Source organism: Pimephales promelas, chromosome 19 (assembly GCF_988280905.1).
Source record: "Pimephales promelas chromosome 19, fPimPro1.hap1.1, whole genome shotgun sequence".
NCBI classification, from domain to species: domain Eukaryota; kingdom Metazoa; phylum Chordata; class Actinopteri; order Cypriniformes; family Leuciscidae; genus Pimephales; species Pimephales promelas.
In genome coordinates this window covers 26,729,569-26,757,108 of record NC_142787.1, presented here as the reverse complement: position 1 = coordinate 26,757,108, position 27,540 = coordinate 26,729,569, and the positions used below count along the sequence as shown (strand labels likewise).

The 27,540-nt window shown below is 37.6% G+C and overlaps 1 protein-coding gene across 19 annotated transcripts in view; it reads left to right on the top strand.

Moving 5' to 3' along the window:
- nrxn2a (neurexin 2a) overlaps nucleotides 1–27,540 on the top strand; it is a 368,720-nt gene that overhangs the window by 165,443 nt on the left and 175,737 nt on the right. For all 19 annotated transcript variants that reach the window (XM_089124014.1, XM_039694092.2, XM_039694091.2 and 16 more), the window contains 5 exons: nucleotides 1,679–1,798; nucleotides 3,708–4,089; nucleotides 9,933–10,123; nucleotides 17,906–18,079; nucleotides 19,731–19,853. In XM_089124014.1, the coding sequence (XP_088980140.1) occupies nucleotides 1,679–1,798; nucleotides 3,708–4,089; nucleotides 9,933–10,123; nucleotides 17,906–18,079; nucleotides 19,731–19,853 (990 nt within the window). The remainder of the gene's footprint in view (nucleotides 1–1,678; nucleotides 1,799–3,707; nucleotides 4,090–9,932; nucleotides 10,124–17,905; nucleotides 18,080–19,730; nucleotides 19,854–27,540) is intronic.

Genomic DNA, 27,540 nt, shown 5'->3' with positions numbered 1-27,540 from the left:
GCCAATAATGTGTATTCGAGAAAAGCATTACATAAAGAGATTTTCTCTCCGTTTTCAATTGTTTACTTCAATGAAAGCTTCGATTTTTGTGAATATATCAAAAGGATAAACAATGCAGATTTATTTTCTCAGCCTTCTTTGATCATATTTACCAAGGATGCCAATAGTTCTGACATTTTGCCTCATTCACTAATAATTGGGTGGATTATTTTGTGTTGTGCATATGCGTGCTTCGTGAATGAGACCCATTGACTGGATAACAAGTTTAGATGGAAAGGGAAAGCTGACTTGCTGAAGAGTTACTGTTGCTTTACTCATTAATAGACACAAACCTTTATGATGATAAATTCCAGCCCAGCTTTACAACAACCCATAATGAAATGACCCTTCACAGCAGATTTATAAAGAACTCTGTTTGAGAGCTACTTATGGCAGTTTATCTGTTCAATAAAATACATTACTCACACGTCTGCTCTGTTTTTACAACATTTAAAATCCCTCAGTTCTCGGCATCGCTGAAAAGCCAAGCCAGTCCTGATTTTCATTTATCACGTTCTCTTTATGCCAGAAAACTCAGCGTTATTTTTTTTTACAATAGGTGATTACCCAGCGGTTTGAGATTTAGCTGTTCCATATCAACCTTTCTAACAACTAACCTATGAAGATAGTTACATACTGTACCTTTAAACAGCTGAATATTTGCATAATATATTTTTAAATCTTATTATAAAGACGGTGATATATATACTAACATCTTTCTCATATTAAATATTTTGAATAATCCCTTATCCTAAACAAGTGCATCAATTCCCATCTCAGCTGTAGTCTATTATTTAACAAGTTTAAGACACACTGGGAATGTCATTAAAGCCTTTTCCCCCCCAAAATTATAGGATTTAATAATTTTCACAAGAATCAAATTTTACGTCAGCACAGTGAAACGATTTCACTCGGTGTGCAATCATGCACAAACATCACCAAACAGACACGTTGAATGGCAAAAATAACTGAATTATTCATGACCTGAAGCTAATTCAAAAGATTAATACATTTCTAGGTCTTTGTATAGTTGTGAATTGTTTGCACTTTGCAGAGTAAAGCACAATAGTGTTAATATTTCACTGTTTTTTATTCAATTTTAGATGAAATGCAGCCCTGGTTAGCATAAGAAACTTCTTTCATACACATTACAAAAGAGAATTGATCTAAAAGAGGGTGTTTTTATTTTCTTTTCTTCAGTTGCAGTGCATTGAGGTTGCTTGGTCACCTTACTTATCTGTATTGACCAGCATTTCAATACTGGTTCTGTAAAGAATACATTATACATATACCCTACATAGGGTCACAGAAAGTATTAGCAGAACAGCATATGTACGTGTCACGATTCTCCTTAAGGAATGCCTGGGTGCGTATGTTTTGTGTGGGCGCGTAGTTGCGTGAAATGTAAATGAGTGTGTTTGCTTGTGTATGTATGCTCATGAGTGTCAGTATGCTTGTCTGCACTCTATAGAAACGTTTGAGTTAGGAGATATGTCCTGTCAGTTCACTCTGAGAACGTGTTTGCATTTGTGTGTGTGTGTGTGTGAGTGAGAGCACCAGGCCTGTGAGTTAGACTGTGCTGTATTGATAAGACGGGAAGCTTGCAGCGGTGTGTGACTTTGGCCCTCTCTCTTTGCAGGTAAAGGACCAGAAACTCTGTTCGCAGGGCATAAGCTGAATGACAATGAGTGGCACTCTGTGAAGGTGGTGCGCCGTGGGAAGAGCCTGCAGCTCTCTGTTGACAATGTGACCGTGGAGGGTGAGCGGAAGACCTCACACACACACTAGACAATTATTACAGTTATAATAGAGTCCAGATTAAATCTTATTATGCCTGCGTACACTACATTCAAATGTTTGGGGTCAGTAAGATTTCCTGGTGGATTCCTTTCAAAGTTTCCACAATATTACTAAGCAGCACAATAGTTTTCACCATTTGTAATAATAAGAAATGTTTCTCGGACACCAAATCAGCATATTAGGATGATTTCTGAAGGATCATTTGATACTGAAGACGGCAGTATTGGCTGATGAATTCAACGTTGCCATCAAATTAAATATATTATAACAGGGTTTTTTTTGTTGTTGTTGATTTATTCTATTTTTTATTAAATGCAGCCCTGGTGAGCATAAGAAACTTAAACATAAAAAAATCTCACTGACCCCAAACTTTTGAACAGTGTATATATAAGATAATATGAACATGAAATTTTAAAAGGAAAACATTTCGGACTGAAATTAAACTTTCAAAGTGAACGGAAACATGCTTACTGTACCCTAACCAGGTGTGATCCATTATTAGCCTGGGTTTCCCCGCGATTTTATTCGCCAAATTTTCGGCTGAGATAGGGAACGAATCACAGAACAGGGAGGGAGCGGCAAGGCGATGACGACGTCTATGCGACACCGATATTTGTTTATATCTATGGATCCATCTTGGCAGCAGACGCAAAGTTACCTTAAATACAGCCTTTGTGTATACAGTACATACCGTAAAACTTCTAATAATAGCCCAAGCTTTTATTTTCCAACATCGTCGAACTGCACCGGCTTGTATTTGAGACGGGCGTCTATATGATACCGGCCTTTATAATTTAGTATTGAGATTTTGTACATTGAGTCTGTAATTTCTAAAAATCTCCAAATGCTCCACATGAAACTGCGGCCTTCCAACCTTTTACTATAGTGTCAATTGATTCGTGTTATTTGAAGACGTGAGACTGCGCGCACAGCCGGGGCGCTCTCTCTCTCTCTCGCTCTCTCTCGGTTTGTTATGCGCCCAGTGAATGTGCAGCAGTCATTCTATTCAACATCAATCACCGATCAAAATGGGCTTTGGCGGGACAAAAATTTGCTTTAGCGGCCGCCAAAAAGCGGACGATCTGACGGTTTTAGAAGATTAACAACCCGAAACTAAAAAAAAAAAACAGACCCGGCCTCTATTTGAGACCGCCTTTATTTACCCAAACCTGCGGTCACACCAGGCGTGTAAAAGGAAGTATTTGACCCGATTGGCTTTGAGCTAGACATTCGTAGCACCCAATAATACGGCTCCGGCATTCGTAAATCACGTCTCAGGTACGAGAAAATGAACATGTGGTTTCAGGCCAGGTTTCATTCTCAGTTAGTCAGACTAATCCATTCTAGTACCGATCGCTCTTTTTCTCCAGAAACAATGAAATGTAATTGGTCTAAATTCTTGCACCTCATGGTGATTGAATCAATTAGATTGCTTTTGTGAACCAAATGATCCGATCCACTGGCAAAGTGTGAAGAATAGTTTGTTTGCATATTGCTACTCATTTAATGAACAATTCAATATTTTCAGTGAATAATGACTTGAATTTTAGTATGTTTCTTATAGGAAGTTATCTTCACGGATTTTCACGTTCAGTATACATAGACTTGCTTGACTAGCTGCATTATACCTAGTTAGGGCAGCATGTTATTCATTCTTCCATGTGGTGACAACAGAAAGATTATAAATAGAACAGTTTTTCAGGTTCAAATTCATCTTGCACATTGCAAGTTCAGCGTTACAGTAGATCCAACTCTAAATTGAACATCAAAAGCTGTACTTGCCTTGGGATGGGCTCAGGCAGCGCGCCGTTCCTTAATATCTTCAGTTCCCAGACCTGACTAATCGAGCGTGTTTGGTTTCGCCACAGGCCAGATGAGCGGAGCACACACGCAGCTGGAGTTCCACCACATAGAGACGGGCATCATGACCGAGCGGCGCTTTATCTCAGTCATGCCTTCCAACTTCATCGGCCACCTGCAGGGCCTCGCTTTCAATGGCGTGCCGTACCTAGACCAGTGCAAGAATGGTGACATCTCCTACTGCGAGCTCAACGCTCGCTTCGGCATGCGCCGCATCGTGGCCGATCCGGTCAGCTTTAGGAATCGAGGCAGCTATGTGGCGCTGTCCACCCTGCAGGCTTACGCCTCCATGCACCTCTTCTTCCAGTTCAAGACCACCAGCCCCGACGGTCTGATGCTGTTTAACTCTGGAGACGGCAGTGACTTCATTGTGATCGAGCTTGTGAAGGGGTGAGTGGGTGAAGAAAAAGTTGTTTATTGTATTCCTGTGATTTTACTCCAGCACCATGTTTTACATTTTTGGCTTTTAGTTAAAGGGGACCTATTATGCCCCTTTTCACAAGATGTAAATCAAATATTTGAGATCGCTTGTCCCGCATCAAAAAAGAGAAGTATTCTGCCTGTATTCTGCTTAGGAAAGAAAACTATTATCATCAATTGATTTCGTGTGGTCTTTAAATGGCGGAAATATAGGATGCTGCATTTGACTCCGCCCTCTGCTGCATCAAACCAATCAGAGAAAAAGCTCATTGAATAAAATCTGTTCATTATTAAAGGACTTTATGGCTTAGTCCAGAGGAGCGCATCACTATTGTCCATACTCATATTGCTAAAGACAGCATTAATCATTCAAATCAAATGAATAAAAGCCGTTTGATTAAACTATGAAGTTAAGACAGGAACTATAAAGAAGAGATTAGAACAGAAGATATCAGAAAATCACTGCACAAATTTCAGAAATAGGCAGGGTATTATGAAATGATAATAACGCTGAGAACAACCTGATTGGAAAGAGAGGGAGAGAGATGAAATTAGGGTGCAATATAAAGTAAAGCCTTATAAGAGCTGTACGTGTTGGAAAGCCTGAGAGACCTTAGCTAAAAGCAAAAGCTTCCCGAACTATTCTAAGGCACTACAGCAAAGGGAATTATATTATTCTCTGAATTGTGAGCTTGCAGTCTCATTTGAATGTGATGAAAAAGACTGTATTGTGAAATAATGCTAAGACAACACTTCTTTGCACTCAAAAACATACAGCATGACTAGTGTAGTCTGAATCGGGAACATGACTCTTATAGTCGGCTTGTTTAATGATTTCCCCCCCAACAATTTCAGGCTCTCTTCCAGTTCCAAAACATAGTTAGCTGCTTCTGAAGGTGTCATTGGGACTCAGAAAGCAAAGCCTTTTCCAAAAGGCGGGCGTCTTAATTATGCTGCCTATTAAGAATTCATGTTTTGGCCAAATGCAAACGTGAAGCCTTTAACCCAATATTTGCATTTGCTATGAATTTTTATGTTTATTAGTATGTACAGTTAGACAAACTCTATTGAAAAAAGTTGCAGATAACATGCTGCCTTATGCTGGGTACACACCAAAAAATAATCAGGCTGATTTTGGGCCGATTTCCCCCCTTCCGACAATCCTACTGTAGCTATGTCCCGATTATCTTGATGGTTCTATTATCTTATCAGTTTCTCCCTTAGTGTGAGGTGTGTTAAAGGGTTAGTTCACCCAAAAATGACAATTCTGTCAGTATTTACTCACCCTCATGTTGTTCCAACCCCGTAAGACCTTCGTTCATCTTCGGAACACAAATTAAGATATTTAAGATATTAAGATTGCTCCTGCATACAGTCCATAGGCTTCTTGAGGGAATGACTTGCTGTCCTCAAAGTCATTAAAGACATCGTTAAAATAGTCAAAGTGACTACAGTGGCTCAATCTTAAGTTTATCAAACGACGAGAACACTTTTGTGCGCAAAAAAACAACAAAAAAAACGACTTTATTTCAACTACTCGTTTATTTCTCCCTCTGCGCGAGTCAAGTTAGTAGTTTAATAGCGTAAGCTTCTGTTATTGTACGTCACACACATCACACACATGACCAGCGTCGGCCAATAGTGAGCCTATGTGTGACGTAGCTTTACGCAATCACACTACGTTAACTGACTACAGGCCCATGGAGAAGGAAGTGAATAGTTGAAATAAAGTCGTTATTTTTGTTTGTGTTTCTCGTCGTTTGATAAAGTTAAAATTGAGCCACTGTAGTCACTTTGACTATTTTAACGATGTCTTTAATGACTTTTCGATGCCAGCAAGAGTCATTCCCTCAAGAAGCCTATGGACTAGTATGCAGGAGCGATTTTAATATCTTAAATATCTTAATTTGTGTTCCGAAGATGAACGAAGGTCTTACGGGGTTGAAACAACATGAGGGTGAGTAAATACTGACAGAATTTTCATTTTTGGGTGAACTATCCCTTTAAGAGTGTCCGAACCTGCTCGGAAAAGAACATCGGAGCCGCATGTTGAATATTTGCGATCAGAAATCCTGATGTGTGGAGATTAGCACGTGAAATGAAACAATATCAAATCAGAAAGCCAGATGATGGAAGACGGAAGCATAACAAACGCAGTCATAGCGCAACACAACGTGAAATTGATGTGCAGTGGAGTTGGAGGATCAGCTTGTTGATTTGTGGCTCAGAAAATGCAATTAGCTCAGTATAAAAACCTTTCCATATAAGGATAGGTGTACTAGTACGCATGGTGTGTGTGTGAGAAAGAGAGAGATTGTTTTATTAGGCGTATTGAACATTTCTATAATCAAATAAATACTATAGTTACAATTCTTTTAGCAAAACTATTGTTAATTTGTGGTTATCAAGGTTTAACTACAATATCCATGTTTTATTTTTTATTTGTAGTAAAAGAATTGTAAATTTTCGTAAGGGGAGAGAGACAGGGCCAGCGTGTGCATTATGCCTGGTTCCGATTACACTTTTTTTTTTTACGTCTGTTACAATAGTCACTGTGTCAGATTACGTGATTTTGATTTGAAGTTCAATTATGGGTTTGAACTGTTTGGGGAGTGGGAGAACCACTGACAGGACGAAAAAGCCCTTGAGATGGTAAACAAGTATTTTCTTCTACTCTACCATCCATATGATATTATAAATAAGGACACTGAGACATTTCCACTTGACAGCTCAAAGTTGAGCTTCAGTACATTACACAGATTGTTGGCAATATGATCCTTTATTAGCATACAAACATCAGTCCCGAGAGAGTCGAAGCTCAAAGGCCTTTTCCGACAGAACTAATGCACACTTGTTACCGGAGTAGACGAGCGAGTTGCAGAAACTCTCACAGCAGATATTCGATGTAAGCAGCTAGTTTAACACATCCAGATGAAGTTAAGTAGCGCGTTTAAGTTTGCGATTAGTTAAGAGACATTACTTGGATGTGAATCACAGCCGTGGGAGGGTGAGTCAAGTCGCATTATAAGATTCACACATTTGTCTCCTTGGCATTTAGTTAAAGGTACGTGGAGGAGAATCGCTTGATGAATCATCATAGGATAGAGGCCATATTTAAATTTAAACAAATTCCGCATGAGTTGCTTTTGGTTATGCGTAAATGCTGATCGGTATCTGCTTGGAAGCAGCTCGAGTTATTCTTTTGACGTTTCAGCGTGTCTGCTTGTCAATCAAGAGCAATTTTAGGGGAACGATTGCGTGGATTGCTATTCTTAGCCTCGGGATATTGTTATCGGCTCACATGAAAAGTGCACATCCATTTCAAAAAGATAAAGTAAGCACCGGTGATCTTGATGAAAAAAGAGCAACTTTTTAATCACATGTAAAGTAAGTGTTATTTGATTAACGGTATTCTATTAATTGGCAGCTCACTCTGTTCCCAACCCACATGCCAAAGCGCCACGTGGGAGATCCACTGTCTCGGATCAGTTATTTTTTCCCTACCAGCTTAGTAAAAGATTTCTCAGTTCAATCATACTGCCTATGCCAGACATACTGTAGTAGGTTAAACAACCTGATTTTCTCTATACATTTTATTCCACTGGGCAAAAATGAATAGTGACAAAGGGGAAGGTGCCTCAGATGTTTAACTTCCTCAGCCGCAGTGGTCCAGAAAGCCAGTTATTCAGTAAGCAATTAGACAGCAGGTGGTCTTGCCTCTCACCGGAGTCTGCACAAGCATGTAAAATGAGAGAACGCTAATGAGAGTCTCTCTCTCTCTCTCTCTCTCTCTCTCTCTCTGCAGTATCCCGATGCATGAACTGAGGGCAAATTCTTGCATTAGCAAAACTAAATGTTTACAGTTTGAATAAATATTAGGAATGTACTGTTTTCTCCATGACCTTGTCAGTATTGACAACTCTTTTTATTTTAGAACTTTGTGAAAATGTCTTAGTTCAAGTATTTTTTCACATTTACTGTAGGTATCTTAGACAATTCTTCAGTAAAGAGTTTTAAGCCACACAAACAGTTCAGAGATGAGTCACTGTAGAGAGTATTCATCTGGAAGCAAACACGTATTTGAAAAGCCGAAAAGGGTATGAGAGAGTGTAGTCTTATGAGGGAATGAACTACTGCTGCAGTCACACTTGAGCTCTGTTGCTGAAAGTCTCAATTCTATTAAAAGATGATTTCTCTTAAGGCATATTTCAATACTCAACAACCCCAAAGCTTATGTTAGGCCTTTTTTGAAAGATTTGTGGATTATCCAACCCAGGCTTGTTGATAAAATGTGCCCGTGATGACATTTCTGTAAAATCAAATTGAAGTTGAACAATGTCTAGTGAGTGGCGTTCAGTTTGAGTTTTATTACATCGGTGTTTGTACACATCGTTGCAATTTTAAAATTTCTTTTAACGGAACTAAAAAGTTCTATTATATTTGAAAATAAACCTAACAGCAATATTAGCCTTTAGCTTTCCTGTGCTCAAACAGTAGAGCGTTGGCGCTTGCAACGCCAAGGTCATGGGTTCGATTCCCAGGGGAAGCAAGAATTGATAAGAATGTAAATGTGGACCTTGAAATGCAATGTAAGTCGTTTTGGATAAAGGCGTCTGCCAAATCCATAAATGTAAATGTAAATATAAAAAAAAAAAACTGAAGCATTCAAGTTACCATTCCTTTGTAACTTGTTTCTACAAGTATTAGAGCTCTTTTATTGTGACTTGTACCCAAACGCTCCACATTGCAACTTCAACACTTCCTGTCTAGCTACTGTCCTATCCAATAAAAGGCTAAATAAACTGAAAAAAACTGCAATAGTTTGCTATGTTGGGAAAAGCCATACATATGGAGCTGGAAAAAAAAGAAAAGAAAAGATAAATCATGCACTATGGTAAGTGTTTTGAGGTTATAATATAGTACTGTGCGAGGAAAGGTATAAAAATACATATTCATTAATCGATAATCTGCCCCTGTAGTTATAATTTGTTTGTAAAGAAATGCTGTTTTGCTGCAAGTAGCGTTCATTTAATCTACAAAAATGGTAAAGACACGTTTTTCCAAAGAGCCTATGCTGCGATTATTGCGAAATATCAGATTCTCTATAGAGAAAATTAAAATGCTTTTTTTTTTTACTCTCATAACACTTTTCACGCAATTGGCTGATCAACTGATATGGTTGCTATATATTGTCCACGACTAATTGTAATTTTGGCATATTACTGTAGTTAGCAGCCAAAGCGCATTCATTACTGAAAATCTTTAAATTGAAATAAATATGTGAAATGAAATCTTCACACAAAAAGTTCAAAGCATCAAATGTCTAAATATGATATATGAAGAGTTCAGATGCAAAAGCCTCAAGTGCCATTTGAAATTTTCTTCTAAAATGACCATTTTTATTAGTAATTAGTTTAGTAGTTTATTAGTAGTTTATTAGTTCAGTAATTTCACTTAAATGACAATTAATAGGTAATATTCATTGCCTTTTAAGTGAAATTACTGAACTTAAATATACAAGCTTGATAAAAATGATCATTTTAGAAGAAAATTTCAAATGGCACTTAGAGGCTTTTGCATCTGAACTCTTCATATGGAGCAACAGCGTATTATATTTTTAAGGGACAGTTTTCTGAGAACTGTAACTCGGGCTGCACACCGAGCTTCTGACAGGTTAGAAGTCTGTCTGTGCCAGTATTTCAAGCCTTATTACAGATATTGATTTGGAAGCAGAAAGGCAGTATTGTCATCCTAAAGAGGGTTGCCTGATTCCACTGGGCTGTGTGATTGACAGGGGAACTGATGTATTGCAGGTACATCCATTATGTTTTTGACTTGGGCAATGGGCCGTCGCTCATGAAGGGCAACTCCGACAAGCCACTCAATGACAACCAGTGGCACAATGTGATGGTGTCCCGCGATGACAGCAACGTGCACACGCTCAAGATCGACTCCCGCACGGTCACACAACACTCCAATGGAGCCCGCAACCTGGACCTGAAAGGTATTTCAGAATCCCTACCATTTTGCCTTAGTTTGTCGATGCAAATTCAGATTTTGAAGATGGGCATATTTACAGCTATGCCCATCTTGGGTTTGATTTTGAACTCTTGCATTCAGCTTAAATTAGCGTCTTTCCTGATGGGTATTTACACTGCTCCCAGCTCCTTGTTTAAATCATGTTGCTTCTGAAATCTACCTTCCAGTACTTCTCACTTTTGCTATCGTTTTTCTCTGTTTTCTGCTGTAATTAGAAGAACAAAGAGTAGCGCCTACAGGGGAAAGAGAAAAAGCAACAACAACATGCCTATGACTTTGCATAATTTTTAGTGCTTCCAAACCTGCTTTTGCTATCTTAAGCAGGTGCTGCTTGACTCTGGGCACAAAAACAAACTTTTATTTCACAAAAAAAAAAAAATTGTACGAATTTGAATCTCATGTATATTTAGTTCTTTCCTTGTGTGTGTGTTGAAATGAAATATTTTGATTGAAAAGACATTAGCAGCTCCTGGCATAGCAATATCCTAGGCTTTTCACTATTCTGAGTTTTCACTGGCATCTCAGTAGAAATCTTGGCAGGCAATCATCAGTTTTGTGTCTTAGTCTACATTTGTAAAAGGTTGGACAAGTTCACAAAAAGAAAACAGAACCCACTTTGTTTGTCAGGACCACACAATCTGACCATGGAACAAGTACAGTAGATGTAATGAGAATTTGTCAAGGTTTTTCTCAGTGTCTGCTGTTTTTCAATGCGTATTGGTTTGTAATGCGGTAGATTGGAACCATTTCTTTAGTAAAATAAATGACTGTAATTTTTTACAATTTTTCGTGATGTTAGAAATAAGTTTCTTATGGCTGCATTTATTTAGTACACAATATAATCAGTAATATTGTGAAATATTATTACAATTTAAAATAACAGTTTTCTATTTTTAACAAATTTAAAAATGAAATTTATTGCTGTGATGACAATGCTGAATTTTCAGCATCATTACTGAAAGGACTCAGATCCTTTAGAAAGCATTTTAATATGCTGATTTGCTGCATTATCAATGTTGAAAATAATTTTTGCCGCTTAACATTTTTGTGGAAACAATAGACAAGTTTAAAACAAATTATCGCTGTATCGTTGTATTAATGGGGTGTCAGCATCTCCATCCATCGACAGAAACATGCATTAGTGGAACTATCTGTTTTACGAAATATTGTTATTTTCTACAAACCATATGCGTCAACAGATTTGAGATCAACAGTGTGTGCCGAGATCAACAGTGTTTATTTACAAAGAACCGTTACACCCCACTTGTTGCAGAGATCAGTTCCACTTGTCACCCAATAAATAATTATTTCTAACCCAATAAAAAAAAAAGTTTAAAATAGTGCCAAAACAAAACACTTTACTATAGGCCTATATATCCAATGAGCGGCTAAATAAGATATGTTTTTTTTTTTTCTTGTTCTTCATAGAAACTCATTCGACTTCCTATTGGAAGAGAAGAATGGCAGACAGACTAACAACTGTTAAAAATATGACAACTGGCATCTGGTGGTTATTTTAGTGCTGCTCACATTATGGAAACAGAGTCTAACTATCTATTATCTAATGATAAACATGAACTAAAATGTGCTGGAATTGGTTAACTAGATGTAAACTTATTTGTTCAAATGTAATTTTATAATCTTGGGAACAAAGGAACTTTGGAACTGCACAGAAAATGAATTATTTATTGATTAATAACTGATAAATATTAATTCATGATGATAGTAAGGATAATTAATAATGTTTATTAATTATATTTTATGAATATTTAATCAAATTTGTTTACGTTTGAGATGATTTTTGCGTTGTCACATGGTGCGTTATTCTGCTGGATGAAGTCATCCGAATATGGGTACACTGTGGTCATAAAGGCATGGTTATGGTCAGCAACAATACTCATCTAAACGATGATCAATTGGCACTAAGGGGCCCAAAGTTTGCCAAGTAAATCTCCCTCACACCATTACACCACCAGCAGCCTGAAGCCTTAATGCAAGGCAGGATAGATCCATGCTTTCCAAATCCTGACCCTACCGTCTGAATGTCACAGCAGAAATCCAGACTCATCAGACCAGATGTGTACAGGTGAAAGGAAATGTTATTTTTAGTTGATTTGATTGGTTTAAATGTATTTTCTTTTTTTATTACGTGTGTGTGTGTGTGTTTTGGCAAAATGTTCTTGGTTCTTTAACCATGACGCTCAGATAAAGACAACAAAGGAAAAGCTTCAAAGCTACAAAGTATGCAAAATAAAAAATAAAAAATCCAATTGTACGTCAACACGCTACTTTAAATACAAAAGGCCAAATCAAATAAGGCCATAAAGTGCAAACTCCTGCTGTCAGGCTCCAAGGTCTTTTTTATTTATTTGGTTGCCCCAGAACAGGTCCTTTAACCATCAAAAGAGCAACTTCGCAGTATGTGTCAGTTGTAATTGTTCTAGCAATTATGCTGTAGAGAATGGAGAGTGGCGTAACAATCCCCAGGGTCCAGTGCTCTTCTGTGAAGTGTAAAATGAACATCCTCAGACGGGAAGGTGCTGATGTGGTGTTATTTTCTGTGAGGGACCCAGTGGAAAGTGAAGCTTGACCTGTTATTTGTGTTGAAATGAGCATATGTGTATAGCGCTAGTGACGAGCAAATTTCCACGCTGTCCGATAATTGAGTCCCCCCCCCCCCCATCCCCCCCTAAAGGAACTGCCATCCAGCCCCTGTAAATGTTTTCTGAAAATTTGCTTTATTGACTTTGTAATCGAATTGCTTTCCTGTTCCCCCCGGCGTGAGGAAAATCCAGGTGTTGCTATAAAATGTGAATGTCAATGAGTTTATTAATGAGCTGTTGGTGGCAAGTTCAGTCGAGGAAAAGATTTTCTAAACATTTTTATATCATGGTGAGAACCTGACAGTAGGAGTAAAATACAAAATATACCGCAAGTCATGCAGCTTTTTAAGGAGAGGTGTGCCATTACTTTTCTAAAAAAAATAGACGCATTTTCGCCTGGCAGGCTTGCATTGACTTACGTTTGACGGAGAGATCCAAGCCACATCTAAAAAAACAGAAAATCATAGAGACTCTTCAGTTGGGTAAGCAAGCAACCACCTGTACAAAACTCAACACTATGGCAACTAGGGGTGTAACGGTTATCTGTAAAGAAAAAAAAAAACGTACCGTTCACCACCCACATTTGCACTGCTGTTGATCTCAATTCTGTTAACGCATATGGTTTGTTGAAAATAGCAATTCGTAAAACAGATAGTTCCACTAATGTATGTTTCTGTCGAGGGATGGACATGCTGGCTCCCCATTGGTACAACAATACAGCGATAATCAAAAAAAAATGAACAAAGCGGTCTCTCTTAGTAAACTTTGTTCAATGCGAGTGCCGTATGCTCGAACATGACCAGTCATTTATGCAGTTAAAGGAGCTGTATGTAAGATTGTGGCCAAAACTGGTACTGCAATCACTTTCAAATTACCGTAGAGCGGTGTATCCCCTCCCCCCTGACTTGAGGTTGCCAGATAGGCTGCAGGATCCAACTTTTTTTATTTTTTATTATCCAACACGTTTGTATCTGCGGCTGTGGTAACTAGAGCAGAGCTGGCGACGCGGATGCTGCAACACTACCGACTTCGTTATTGGTAGATCGGTGGAGGGTGGAGCATCAGAACAAAACACAACATGACAACAACAACTTCGGTTGAGGGCTGCAACTTCACTTTGTAGCCCTCAAACTGTAGGCTATTCACTTTATAGCCCTTAATCCTGTAATTGTTGACAAATGTGGGCACAGAGGACTCAGGTGTGATCCTAATTTTTATTTATTATAAATGTTATAGTACTGTCTTCGATAAAGTTGTCTATCCATTTATGGTGTTTTTTTTATTTTGGGGGGATTTTTGAATTTATTTACTTCAAAAAGTATCATATTTTCTATGTAAATTATGCTTATTTTTATGTTTTATTTTTTTTTTTTTTTAACTACATTAAATTATCATTCCAATAAGTTCTTAGAGCTAAAACCTAAAGATGAAGTGACTTTGCTGTCACCTTTTGTCTTTTTTTTTTGGCCTATTTTAGAATGCTTTAAATTACAGTTTTTCCCATTAATTTCTATGGGTGCCCATTTTTGACCCAAATACAAGATTAAGGAGTTTTTTTTAGTTTTTTTTCACCCACTTAATATTGACACGACAAGTCAAACCACGAATGTCATGCTGAGTGAGCTGAACTGTACGAAGTTCAGGGATCGGCTTATCGAGACTATTTTCTAAGATGGCTCCTGTCTGTATACACGAAGTGAACTGTCTTTATAAAATATCTTCTTATTAAACGGTCTGTACACTTACAAAGTTCTCAATGCTTTGTTTTGCAACTATGGAGCCTCATTATGTTACTGTGTGAGTGTGGGGCTATTTTGAGCCTTGTTAGTGGTATAAAGTAGCGGTTTCTTTTTACTTAGTTAATGCCCCCAGTACTAGCATGATATGCTAAACAGTTTTTAGAGATAAAACTCTTTACATTCGATTATCATGAAAACAAATCTCAGAGAACGATTGACTAGGTACCGATGTTTTATTAGACCAGAGTTTAATTTTGCGCCGGAGTTCTCCTTTAAAGAACTTTTCATGATGGGGAAACTCAGTGTGTAATGATAGCGTTTATAGGAGCTTTAATCCACTGGTCAGGCTGCTGGTCATGGAGCACAGCCAAAAGCGCTTCTTTTTTTGCTTTCCGCCGTCTTCCATTTTTATCCAGCAGGGATATTGCTTCGTCATTACTCAACAGAGACGCATGACTGGAGATGTCATTTTTACAATCTCCCTGCAGTTCCTTCGTATGAAAGCAATTGATTTTCCTCCCTCTCGTGCACAAAAGAAGCTCCGCGCTCCCGGTGCCCAGCCATCCATTTGAATGACTAATGAAAAAAAACTATTGGGTGTATAATTGAATATTGTGATTGAAGCCTGCTTAATAGTCTTTGCATAACACTGAGACATACAGAGCTAATAACCATGCATAGGCTATTCTGTGTGAAGCGGACTGAGCTTTTCCTCTGAGCGTGGCACTGGATTCTGTGCTCGTGCTGACAACAGGTACAACATTTGTAAATTTAAGGGATTTTTTTTAAGCCCTGCCCTATTGGTTAGCCCATGTGCAAATAAATTGAATCTTTAAGTGATTCACTTTTATTTATAATTATTTTATATTTATATTTTAATATTTTATTTATATAAAAACATATGTATTTTTTTTTTCATTTAAAAAAATAAATAAATAAAACTACAGTGGAATTGCTAACAATGGGTTAAAAATGTGCATATATTAATCAAGGAGGTCTATTATCCTTGTAGAAAACGGTCCATTAGTGTTCCCATTCATCTCAGTCAAACTCCATACTCATTGAGACCTTCCAAATCTTCTTAACAGGGTTTCAAAAATTGCAAGCCTCATATAAAATAAATAAAATATGAACGAATAGATTAAAATATCTCATATAATATTTAGTTTGACCTCTAGAGGTTGATTATTCTGAAGGTTAAGCGCATCTTTTCACAAACCATTAGTGGAAAGAGTATTTTTTTTTAAGAGTTTCAGGTCCTATTTTTTGTGCCCTCTTCATGAAAATTACTACATATAGTGGATCAGCTGTAGATTACTTGAAGGCTTGATTTGGAGTTACAGATTGAACTGACTGGACAAATAATATTAATTATAGACATTTTATGAGAAATGATTTGATGTTTGTGCAGTGCTGCTGAATGCACATTGACGTTCACTGCTTTTAGAAGCTCAATTGATATTCAGTTGCAGTGAAAACCTGTTGTAAAATGGCTATGATTATGTAATCAGTATCTGAAGAGGCGGAGCTATAGCCAGTCAGGAAAGACGGTTCATTCCATTGAAGTGGCACCGAGGACAATTACAGTAGTTAGTTGAAGAGAGTCAGGTTGAGGGGCTCTTAATGGAAAGGGAAAGTTAGAAGGAAAGAATACAATTTATCGGTAGTGAGGTGAGATAAAATTAAAGAGTGCAGAAGTTTAGATGAATAGGGCTTTTAATGTTGGTCTAATTAGGCTTATTCAGTTGGAGTGGAAAACGAGCATATTTCAGCAAACAATCAGAGTGAGAGAGAGCTCTCTCTTCAACCTTACGACGAAAATTGCCATATGTTTTCTAGCTTGTCAGTTTTAACGCGTAATTGCCTGTCTTGCCAGCAGAGCTCAGTTGGAAATTGCATTTCACTGGCAAACAATGCCCTCTAAACATGGACTGCCTGGTGAATGTTTATCTAAAGGTCCCCGGACATCTTTGATGCTTTCCGCAATGTACTGTATATTTGCAGAATGAAAGAATAAAATAATACGTGTAGAATGAAAGAGGACTGTGTACCTTAAACAAGACAGAGACTAAGTATTATATCAGCACTCTTATATTATAATTGTGGGTCTATTTATATAGACACTAGCTGCTATGTCATTTCTCCTAACCACACAGCAATTTCTTCAGGTTATTTTAATAGCAGTGTTAAGTTCTCAGAATATTCACAAAGAGCATTATTTTAGATTAGTTGATTTTATTAGCAGTCATCCCCCTTGGTGGTTGTTTATTGTCATATGACGCCATTACTAGTTGTTGTTATTGCCTAGTTTTGTTAACGAGCATTTATTTAAAGAACTGTTTAAGAAAGTATACATTTCATGCATTTGTTTTTTTATATTTTAAAAATGCTATTTTATATGGGTATATATATATATATATTTTTTTTTTCATTAGTATTTGATAGGGTATTTTAAAGTATTTTATTTATTTGATAGGGACCATGCATATTCATGAACATTGTTGTAGGATACCACTCCATGTAAATATGCCAGAATTAGTAAACAGATACTATTTCTCATCTGCAGTCCCCAATTGTGTGTGTGTATATATATATATATATATATATATATACTATACATACAGCATGTGTGTGTATGTTTGTGTATTTAAAAAAAAAATCTCATAATAAATCTATATTGAATTTATTTTTTATTCATACTACACTGTGATCATTTTGAAAAAGATCGAATTCACCTAAAAGCACACAATATTCAATCCAGAAATGTGACTATAACAATATATAATAGACTCTACTGAACAGTGTTGCATCAGTCTGCTTTTAAGAAGCAGGCTCTGTGATGAAGAGCCAAGTCATTTTAATTATCCACCTCTCTTCTCCATTCCTAAATCTCCGTCTGAGCACAATCCTACACCCAAACACCGTAGATGAGCATCATAAAGGAGGCTATAGCGAGAGCGGTGTCTACAGTATATATTGCACCGGAGTTCCCTTCTCCTTCATCTTCTCAAATGATTATCCACATGTTCTCTTTCTCAAAGTTGCTCAAGGGTAACTTTGAAGTTACATAATTATATGCTGTTTTATGACAACCCTGTTTTTCTTTTTGTTCCGCACATCAAAGGTTCATTGGTATTTGCCTTCATCAGCAGGGAATTAGTTGAAAAGAGAACCACACATATTCAGCTCATCATGGATTACCCCACCTTATGAAGCTCTAACATGATTCAGCTCTAACATTAAAATGCAACACCATCATCCTTGATTCCTGCCTCATTTAAAAGACGGACATCCAACCCCAGTTGGAATGTCCAGACTTAAATTAGTTGATTTTGAGGGAAGAAAATCAACTGAATGGACTTAAACATGGTGATGTGTGCTGATAACGGTGTGTATTTCCTCTAGGAGAGCTGTACATTGGAGGTGTGGGGAAGAGCATGTACAGCATTCTGCCCAAGCTTATAGCATCGCGGGATGGCTACCAGGGCTGCCTGGCCTCAGTTGACCTGAATGGCAGACTCCCTGACCTGATCGCAGATGCTCTGCACCGTGTGGGCCAAGTGGAGCGAGGCTGTGAAGGTTAGGATACTGCTGCTTGGAACATAACAAATGATCTCTAACTAAAATTACATCTGTTTTATCTACTTTATGCCATCAGGGTGCACCTTATTTCAGGGGTTTTTATTTATTTATTTATTTTACATTGGATTATTACGGTGTGTGTGATCATCAAAGAATCCTTAAAAACAATGTAGCCTACACAACAGTTTAAAACAGCATATTTAAATAATTTCTGACACTGAAGACTGGAGTAATGATGCTGAAAAGTTAGGTTTGCCAACAGGCATTTCAAAATATACTCAAATAGAAAACACTTATTTTAAATTGTAAGAATATTTCACCAAATTGCTGTTTTTGCTGTACCAAATAATTGTAATGATAATAACTTTAATGACAGCCAGTTTTAGTGGCAGAGTTTCCGCTAGAAAAAAAGGGTGCGGGTAAAAGTGACCGGCAGAGGTTTCGTTTTACGGACTTATTGATGATATGCCGGTCAAGTATCTCCTCTTAATTAGTCAAGTTGAAAATTGACGGCAGGCTATGCAACTTAAATAATGACACAATCAGGCCGAATGGAATGCAACATGTTAGTATTAGCCTAGCATTTCAAATAGACGGGGAAAAAAACACGAACGTCCGATTGGCGTCAATCAACATCAGTTCCGGTTACCTAGCAGATCATTCATTCAGTTCGCTATTAAATAAGAGATCTAGCGCTACCATCTGTTGCTTTATAAATCAAACTGAGCGCTCGTGTCCGCTGCTATAAGTTGCATGGACAACGCGATTCAATCAGATGCGTGTTTTCGCCGTTGCGGAGAGACTGAGACTAAATGAACTGAAACTCGGCTTACTTGCTTCACAGACCTGTATATCTATTGAAAGCTTGAAATGTGTACTTTTAAATAAAACAATTAAAAACTAAAAGAGATTGGCTACTCTCTGCTTATGTAGGCTAATTCATATGAAGTGTGCATTCTCTCTATACTGCGGTTCACTACTGCGATGGTGAGTCTGCATCGCCAACTTTATCAGTTAATCAACAATTCAAATATTTCATGAATAATCATTACTTTCGCCGGTTCTCTGTGGCAAGCTTTATTTCAGGTGTTGTGTGATATCTCTGCGCCCAACTATCAGTGCTTCGTCTGTGCCCCCCCCCCCCTGTTAGCAGGCCACAAGAAGTAATTATTTTTATTATTTTTTTTATTATCACTTTTGCTAACGACATGCTACCTGGCAACATAGGATTCTATTCATTATGCTAAGCTAAGCTAGCGGCGGTGCTGCCAGACTAAGACAATGCATTCACTGAGACAAACATGCATTTGCCCACCTATCTAATTGTAGCGTAGACGGTGAATAACCCCAATTTCAAAAATGGTGGAGTGTTCCTTAATCGGACAATTTGACCGGAGAGATTTCATTTTGTTGGGCATTTAATTTTTTTCCCGGCCAATGTCTGATAATTACTGGACAACGGAAACCCTGATTAGTGGCTATCAATTTTAAGTCTGTTTTAATGGATTTCTGTTGCAGTGCCAAGTTGTCCACACATTTCCCTGTTGCTGTCGTCATGATGATGATAGTGAACGTTGTGAGATTGGAAATCTGTGCGAGTGTAGAAACAGTGATCGTCTCACCGATTCCCATTTCCTGTTTGTTTCAGCCGGCCCCGGCACAACCTGCATGGAGGATTCCTGCTCCAATCAGGGAGTGTGTCTGCAGCTGTGGGAGGGGTTTACCTGCGACTGCACTATGACGACATACGGTGGTCCCCTCTGCAGTGACCGTGAGTACCGTTTTGCTCTTTAGCAGGGATTAAACAGCTTTATTAAAGAGGCTTGTTTGGCCACATTAATAAGCCGTTCAAGGCTTCTCCTTTGATAATCTCTGAGCTAAGTGTTTGAAGTACTAAACGATGGTGCGCCGCAATGCAGTCTTTTTAATGTGCAGATAAGGCAGAACACTAATTAGTGAGGGCCACAAGATAATGTTCATAAAGAGCTAGTAATGGTTCAAGTGACCCCTGAACCGAAGGCTGGAAGATATGCAATTTCAGTTGCGTCTTAAATGTTTAATTACACCAAAGCTTGGAGGTGGAACTGTGGGGTTTTAATGTGTGGGATGCTGTGCTTGCAATAAAAAATCTGACTGTGCTCACTGTGCTTTAGCTACAAACGGACACTGGCATCACGCACAAGGCAGATTATGTTTTTTCTTTAATAATATCCCCACATTTTTGACAATAGTGCTTTGGAGAACGGCCTAATGAGCTAAATTAAGATAAATAAGGTAAGCTGCTAAAAATATATGTATATAAAAGTGAGCAAGTAAGTGTGTTGGATGGTTTTAAACATCTGGAGAGATTTAAATAAGCTGTTTATTGTAGTTAAATACAATAATAATGTACTACAATACAAAATAAGTAAGGAATAATTGATGACAGGCCGTTATAATATTTGAAAAATATTAGAAACAGGAATTAATTATTCATTATATTATATTATATTATAATATATTATATTAGATACACAATTAAATCATTAAATATTTATTAAAGTCACACTTTCTCAATTCACCCACCATTGACTGGAGTGGCAAGCTAATTCATCAGAAATTACGCTAATCATTTACAGATTTCATATCTCTAGAGTAAGAATAAGACATCAAATGTTTATTTATCAGTACAATAATTAAAAGTGACCAGTATACATGCATGAACTATAGCGGCGTGGAGTGTGTCGATGCAGCAGATCTGAGAGTACAAAACAACAATTAACACTTCAGACAATTATTTTACGGCACCACATACCTGCAATACCATAAAACATCTCAATGTCCATTATCAAAAGTGATAATGAGCTTTTGACATACAGTAGGAGGCAATGTCATAGAAGCATAGTGAAGGCTGTTCTACATTCATACACTAGCAGAGAACAAACATATAAACATCTATCAGCAAAGAAAAAGGAGGTGAGTATTTAAAAGCACTTTAATGTTGGATTTGGTGATTCGAATGTGATTTAGTCAATCATTGAATTAAAGGGATAGTTCACCCAAAAATTGAAAACTCTGTCAGTATTTACTCACCCTCATGTTGTTCCAACCCCGTAAGACCTTCGTTCATCGTCGGAACACGAATTAAGATATTTTTGATGAAATCTGAGAGCTGGATCACTCCTCCATACTAGTCCATAGGCTTCTTGAGGGACTGAAACTTGCCGGCCTCAAAGTTATTAATGACATTGTTAAAATAATCCAAGTGACTACAGTGGCTCAATCTCAAATTTATCAAATGACGAGAATACTTTTTGTGCGCAAAAAAAACCCCAAAAATGACGACTTTATGTCAAATATTCATTTCCTTCTCTTTTGGCCTTGAGTCAGGTTACCTGTTTAACAGCATATGATCTGTTGTTGTACGTCACACACATCACACACATGACCAGTGCGGCCAATAGTGAGCCTACGTGTGATGCAGCTCTACGCAATTACACTAGTTTAACTGACTATACGCTCAAAGAGAAGGAAGTAAATAGTTGAATCAAAGTTGTTGTTTATGTTTGATTTTGCGCACAAAAAGTGTTCTCATCGCTTGATGAAGTTAAGATTGAGCCACTTGGAGTATTTTAACGATGTCTTTAATAACTTTTCGAGGCCGGCAACTTTCAATCCCTCAAGAAGCCTATGGACAAGTATGGAGGAGTGATCCAGCTCTCAGATTTCATCAAAAATATCTTAATTCGTGTTCCGACGATGAACAAATGTCTTACTGGGTTGGAACAACATGAGGGTGAGTAAATACTGACAGAATTTTCATTTCTGGTGAACTATCCCTTTAATACTCCATTCACCCATAGTCATAATTACTGTGCATGAACACAAATATTATTTTTTTGAAATGTGGCTTAAACTGACAATACACAAGGCAAGTCCAGATTTAAACAGCCTACAAAATCATTCATGTTCTTCCTTTCTTGTCATCAGATTGGAGATCCGTGGATGAATTTTCATGGAAGTGTTGGTGCTTTTTGGTGCATTGACAGACAATTTGAATGAACTAAGCATCTTTTATACACCTGTTCATCCTCATCCACATTTCATGGAGCAGCCCAGCTAACAGGGAACGTTCCCAGAACATTCACTAACGTTCTTTAAAAGTTGTGTAAATGTTAGGACAAAACGTTATTAAAATAATGTTTTCGGAACGTTCATATAACATTATTAACGTTCTTGTAACGTTGAGAGAAAACGTTCTTAGAACAACGTTCTTGGAACGTCTTTATCAGGTTATTTGTATTTGATGAACGTTCTCATTACGTTGATAAAAAACGTTCTTAGAATAACGTTATCGGAACGTCTTTATCAGGTTATTTGTGTTTGATAAACGTTCTCATAACGTTCCAGCAACATTATGCTAACCTTAAGATAACGTTCTAACAACATTATGCTAACGTTCCAGCAACGTTCTGCAAACATTAAGACACCGTTCCAGCAACGTTAAGCAAACTGGACATTTCCACGTTTTTAGAACATTTTAAATTAACGTTCCCACAACCAAAATGGAACGTTAGAAAAACGTTCTCAGAACCTAACTTTGTTAGCTGGGAGGCTGCAGGTGTGAAAAAAATACAATCCTTCAAAAGTCATTTTCATGCGATCAACACAAAATGTGGTGGGCAGCCACAGAGAGCTTGAGCAGCTTCACTAATGCATGACTCATTCTCTTCCTCAAACAGTGTGACAAAGGCAGTCAGTCATCTTTTTAGCCTGTCCTCTACAACACACACACGCACACATACATTTTTTTTTCCAGACAGCAGACATATGGGGAGAATAATTTTGGTTGACCTCGGTAATTAGAGTAGATTATTTAGGAATATCATTAGCACAAATTACGCCTGCTGCCTGTGTGACATCTCGCACATTTTCAACGACTTCAGAGCGCTTTTATTAGCACTCTTGCTTTTAGTAACAAGAAATGCGATCTCTCCCAGACTGTTTCTACATAATCGAATGTCACTCAAATCCCAGCGGAATATCCCGGTTGTATTGCATATGTCCTGTGTTGTAGAACAGCGTATTCAAGTGGCTGGATCTATGTTTCATACTTTGATTTCCTATGAACGGTCACATCCATCACCCGAGGTCTAATTAAATAGCTTGTAATGTGTTACCCGTCCTGAGCCCTGTCCAAGGACACAGCACAGGTCCCTGCATGTGAGTCTTAAGGGATTGCTTTTTGCTACTTCCTTTGTTCGTTCAGGATTCACTCCATCCTTCTGTACCTTACATCAAACCCTCCAGCGGTGACCATTAAATTAAATAGATGCTGCACTTTCATGTCTGCTGTTTTGCCTCGCAGCCTTGGACTCTACTCTCACCTTTCTCTGCAAGCATCTGCTCAGCCAACCTTAGATGTTACATAGACTTTTGGGCCACGTTTCCTTGCAGAGGTAATTGTTCTCGTTGGGCAAATCTTTAAACAAAGCTATTTCTTCTTAATGGTTCACTAAGTATTTCTAAGGTTTTAGACCTAACGAAAACCAGTGACTTGTTTTAAAAGTACTTCTACTATGAGACATTTGAGGTGTTTCATATTTTTATGGAAACTGTGATTAAGTTAAATTAGCTAAAACACAATGTTTAACGGTCACTTTTACAAAACAAATTGTCTGCCCCTGATCTTGTGAACATAACTATGTCAATTACTCAGTATATGTACTTACTAAGGTATATGTATTCAGTATATTTAGTATAAATCGAATTATCTAATATCTTAGGTCAGTAAGTTCATACTATGGTTTCTCTTTTTTTTTTATTATTGGTAATTTGTCTGAGTGCTGTGTTACATGAAGCAGAATAATTAACAGTTCTTGGTGTCACCATACAAATGAATCCATCATGGAGACATTTTCTGAAAGCCAATAGGATACCAGGGTCAATTGATCCATATAACCCTCAGATTCCTAGTGTAAGGTTCATTGTATGGAATATAGGTTTTTACCAATTGGACGTGCTCCAGTTGAGAACAGGATATGGGATTGACATATATGGGTCACCAAAAGCGGTGGAAGGAAGATGTCTTTAGCTTTCATGAGTTTTGGATTGACATCTGGAAACAAAGCCGTCTTACTAGGTATTAAGTGAGTGGAATGAAATCGGATTGTTTTCAAAGAAGCTTCTTTAAGCAGGAGAGTGAATGACAACACAATCATTTAAAAAAAATATGTATATATTCAAAAAAGTAAAAGTATGTTTGGGTGATCTGGTTCATTAAATCCTCCACCTTTCCATCTAAATCAACATCAGTATTAAAGTATTCAGAGTTGCCATCAATCATGAAAAAAAAGAAAGATAAAATACTGATTAAGCCTGATGTTTATTTTCTATCATTCAACAGCATTTGTGGCTAAATTCTGAATTACAAAAAAATTACAAAAATAATATTTACTGCATTTTTTTACAGTCAGCAGTTGAAATTGCTCTGAATTCTAATTTTTCCAGATGTACTGGGCTGTAAGCTAAAGGTTCGTCTTTGACCATTATATTCCTCAGTTTCCGTGAGTGATATCACGGTGAGGAAATTTTCACACCGGTAATTAAAGTTGTGAAGTTGCGAAAACACCTGTATTACCAATAACACCTGGGATGGGTGTTGCGTGCACTTGCCTTTCACTTTGCCATCACACATACTCTGTATATAAGGCTATCAGTATGGGCTGTATTCTTTAGTAAAATGTTTAATAAAAAGGTTCATGATTTTTTTTTTTTTTTTAATGAAATTAGAAAATATTTAAAAAAGTCGTTCTATGCATACAGTATATTCTCATGTACAGTGTAAAGAAGTGTTTGCTCATTACTCGTTACTTGTTAAAGTAATCTGTTACTTTACTTAGTTACCCAATTGGAAAGTAACATTTTACGTTACTCGTTACTTTTATGTTGCTTGACTTTGGGCAGAACCCAATATCGGTTTCTAAATGTGTAGGCCTACATAAAGTTCTACTATGAACTCTACTTATTGAAAAACTAGGAAAAAAAATAGAATATTTTTTTATTATTATTATTTAAATAACATTTGAAAAAACTGTATAAACTGAACGACACACAACATAAATATGTCGAATATGTCAAATATAGCAAGGAGACATTTCAATTGCTTATTAATAAACTAGTGTTTTCTTTGTCAAAGATGAAGTTGACGATGCTGACTTGCGATCTTCAGGAGTGATTCAGTCTTTCAAACGCGCCAGAGGGAAATGCATATTTTGGATTATGGATTAAATAAGCAGAGAGTAGTCTGTTTTTTTTTTTTTTTTTTTATAATTTTGCTTAAAAGTACGCATTTCAAGCTTTCTACATATTTCTCAGGTCTTTGAGGCAAGCAGCTTATACACTAATTTTCGGTTCATTTTTAAAACAAGCTCCAGTTCACGCGCTGGCGCGAAGCTCATGAGAAGTCCTGATTCTATTGCCTGCTATATTTACTTATTATTTATTAAATCCAGGCGATTGGTTGATGAGACATTGATTAAAATTAATATACAATTAATACAACACTAAATTCGCTTTAAAGACAGGCTTTCTACAATAACAAACTTAAATGAAGTGGTCAAAATCATGTCTGCCCTCTCCGTTTGTCTCCCAATTGTGCATCTTATGATCTTACTCATGCTTTTCACTTTCCATAATCAACATAGATGATTTTATTTAAACATAAAGATGAAACTAAATTGTCTCCTTTAATGACTTGGCTACAACATGTAGGCCTATTAGCCTAGAGTACAGAGACATTTAACTGTTATGTCCGTTGCATTGTTTTTCGCTCATAAATGCAAACACAAAAAATACAATAAAATGAATATTTTATGGTCTGTGGATAGCCGGTTCTTTGGTACTTTTAGTAGTGTGTGAGTTTGGTCTAGTGTAATAAAAAATAGTACCACGTCTCATCCGTTTGGGGAAGACCGCGCACACTTGAAAGTATAAACAAGGCGTTATCCCCTGCCCCTATTTTCCGTCTCTCTGTGCAAGCCATTCTTCCTCTGGTGTCCAGACTTTAACAGCCACTTGCCCGCGGTCCAGGCATCCAGTCCCTCAATGTGACATCGTGGCAGGCCCCAAGGTGCTGACTGCCGGTCTGACTCCTGATCGCTTCATTAGAGAGCAAACAAAGCGTGAATGTCTTGTAATTGTATAGCAGGTCCTGCCAAGCCTAAAAAAAGCAGAGACACCATATAATAAGATATTTAGAGGAGATTGAAAGGTTACCCCCTGTCCAGAAGCAGGAAGGGATGGAGTAATTGGAGGGGAGAAGGACGGTGCTCTCCGGTGAAATGTCAACACTAAGGAAGGCGAGGAAGATTCGTAATCAGCAGCCTACATCTCGCGCTTCCACAATCCTTTAGACAACCAGACTGAGACGTCACCCTGTTCTAGCTGCCGTTTTGGAGGATGTCACTCAGTCGGTGACATGGGAGAGTAGACTCTGACAGAATTAGGACGAATTTAAGGCGGGTTTCCAACAGTTCATTGCGACTCATTCTCCTGCTTTTAGTTTGCTGGCATTGATTGAGATGTACTCTCCGCAAGAGAGATGGAATTGAACCTGCATGTTCAGTTCATCCACACATCCTCAAACCTAGCCGTATACGGATACTATAATTGCAGTAACCATCTTAAAGTAATTTCCACCATCAGTTTGAGCAATTCTTGACACTGTGAGCAACGATTTCAGCTGCATTTTACGATTTCTGGGCACTTTTGTCTAAATCCTCCTCCACAACAATCTCTCCAATTTTCACTACAGTATCGTGCCTATTGTGTCATTGAGGTAACCTCCGTTCCAGACTGAAGTAGACGCGTAACGCTGCAGTTTCACAACGAGAACAATTGTGTAAAAGGGTCTTTAGTAACTAACCACACACTACCAAGTTTAACCAGCTGTTAAATGCGCTGACATTGTGTAATTGTTCATCTTTTTGGTGCAAAGACAAAATTTCTCTTCAGTTTAGGATCATTGTGTAATTGTGATTTCCATTACAAGAGATGTTGTGAACAATTTCTGTTGATCTTGGCAGCAGTAACTCATCAAATGATGGGGAAAAGGTGATATAAGTAACTGAATATCCACACAAGCCATGTAGACAAATGCATTTTAAAGTGGATCACAGTGGTGGAGTGATTCTGTACAGGCCCAGTTTATCAGATCGCAGCTACCTTATCTGCAGACTTCCTCTAATGAAATGGGCGTTCACAACGCATGCAAATAAACAGCATGAGAAATCAGGGAACTTTCATTCGTAGAGATTTCAGAAGTTTTTTTTTTTTTTTTTTTTTTTCTAGCTTTGATCTGATAACAATTTATATTTTGCAGTCTCATTTTACCCTGATGAAATGGTATTTCTATACTGAGCACTATAAGTCCAACTGCTTCCATTTTATTTATTGTTTCGCAGCTCATGCCAGGAGGC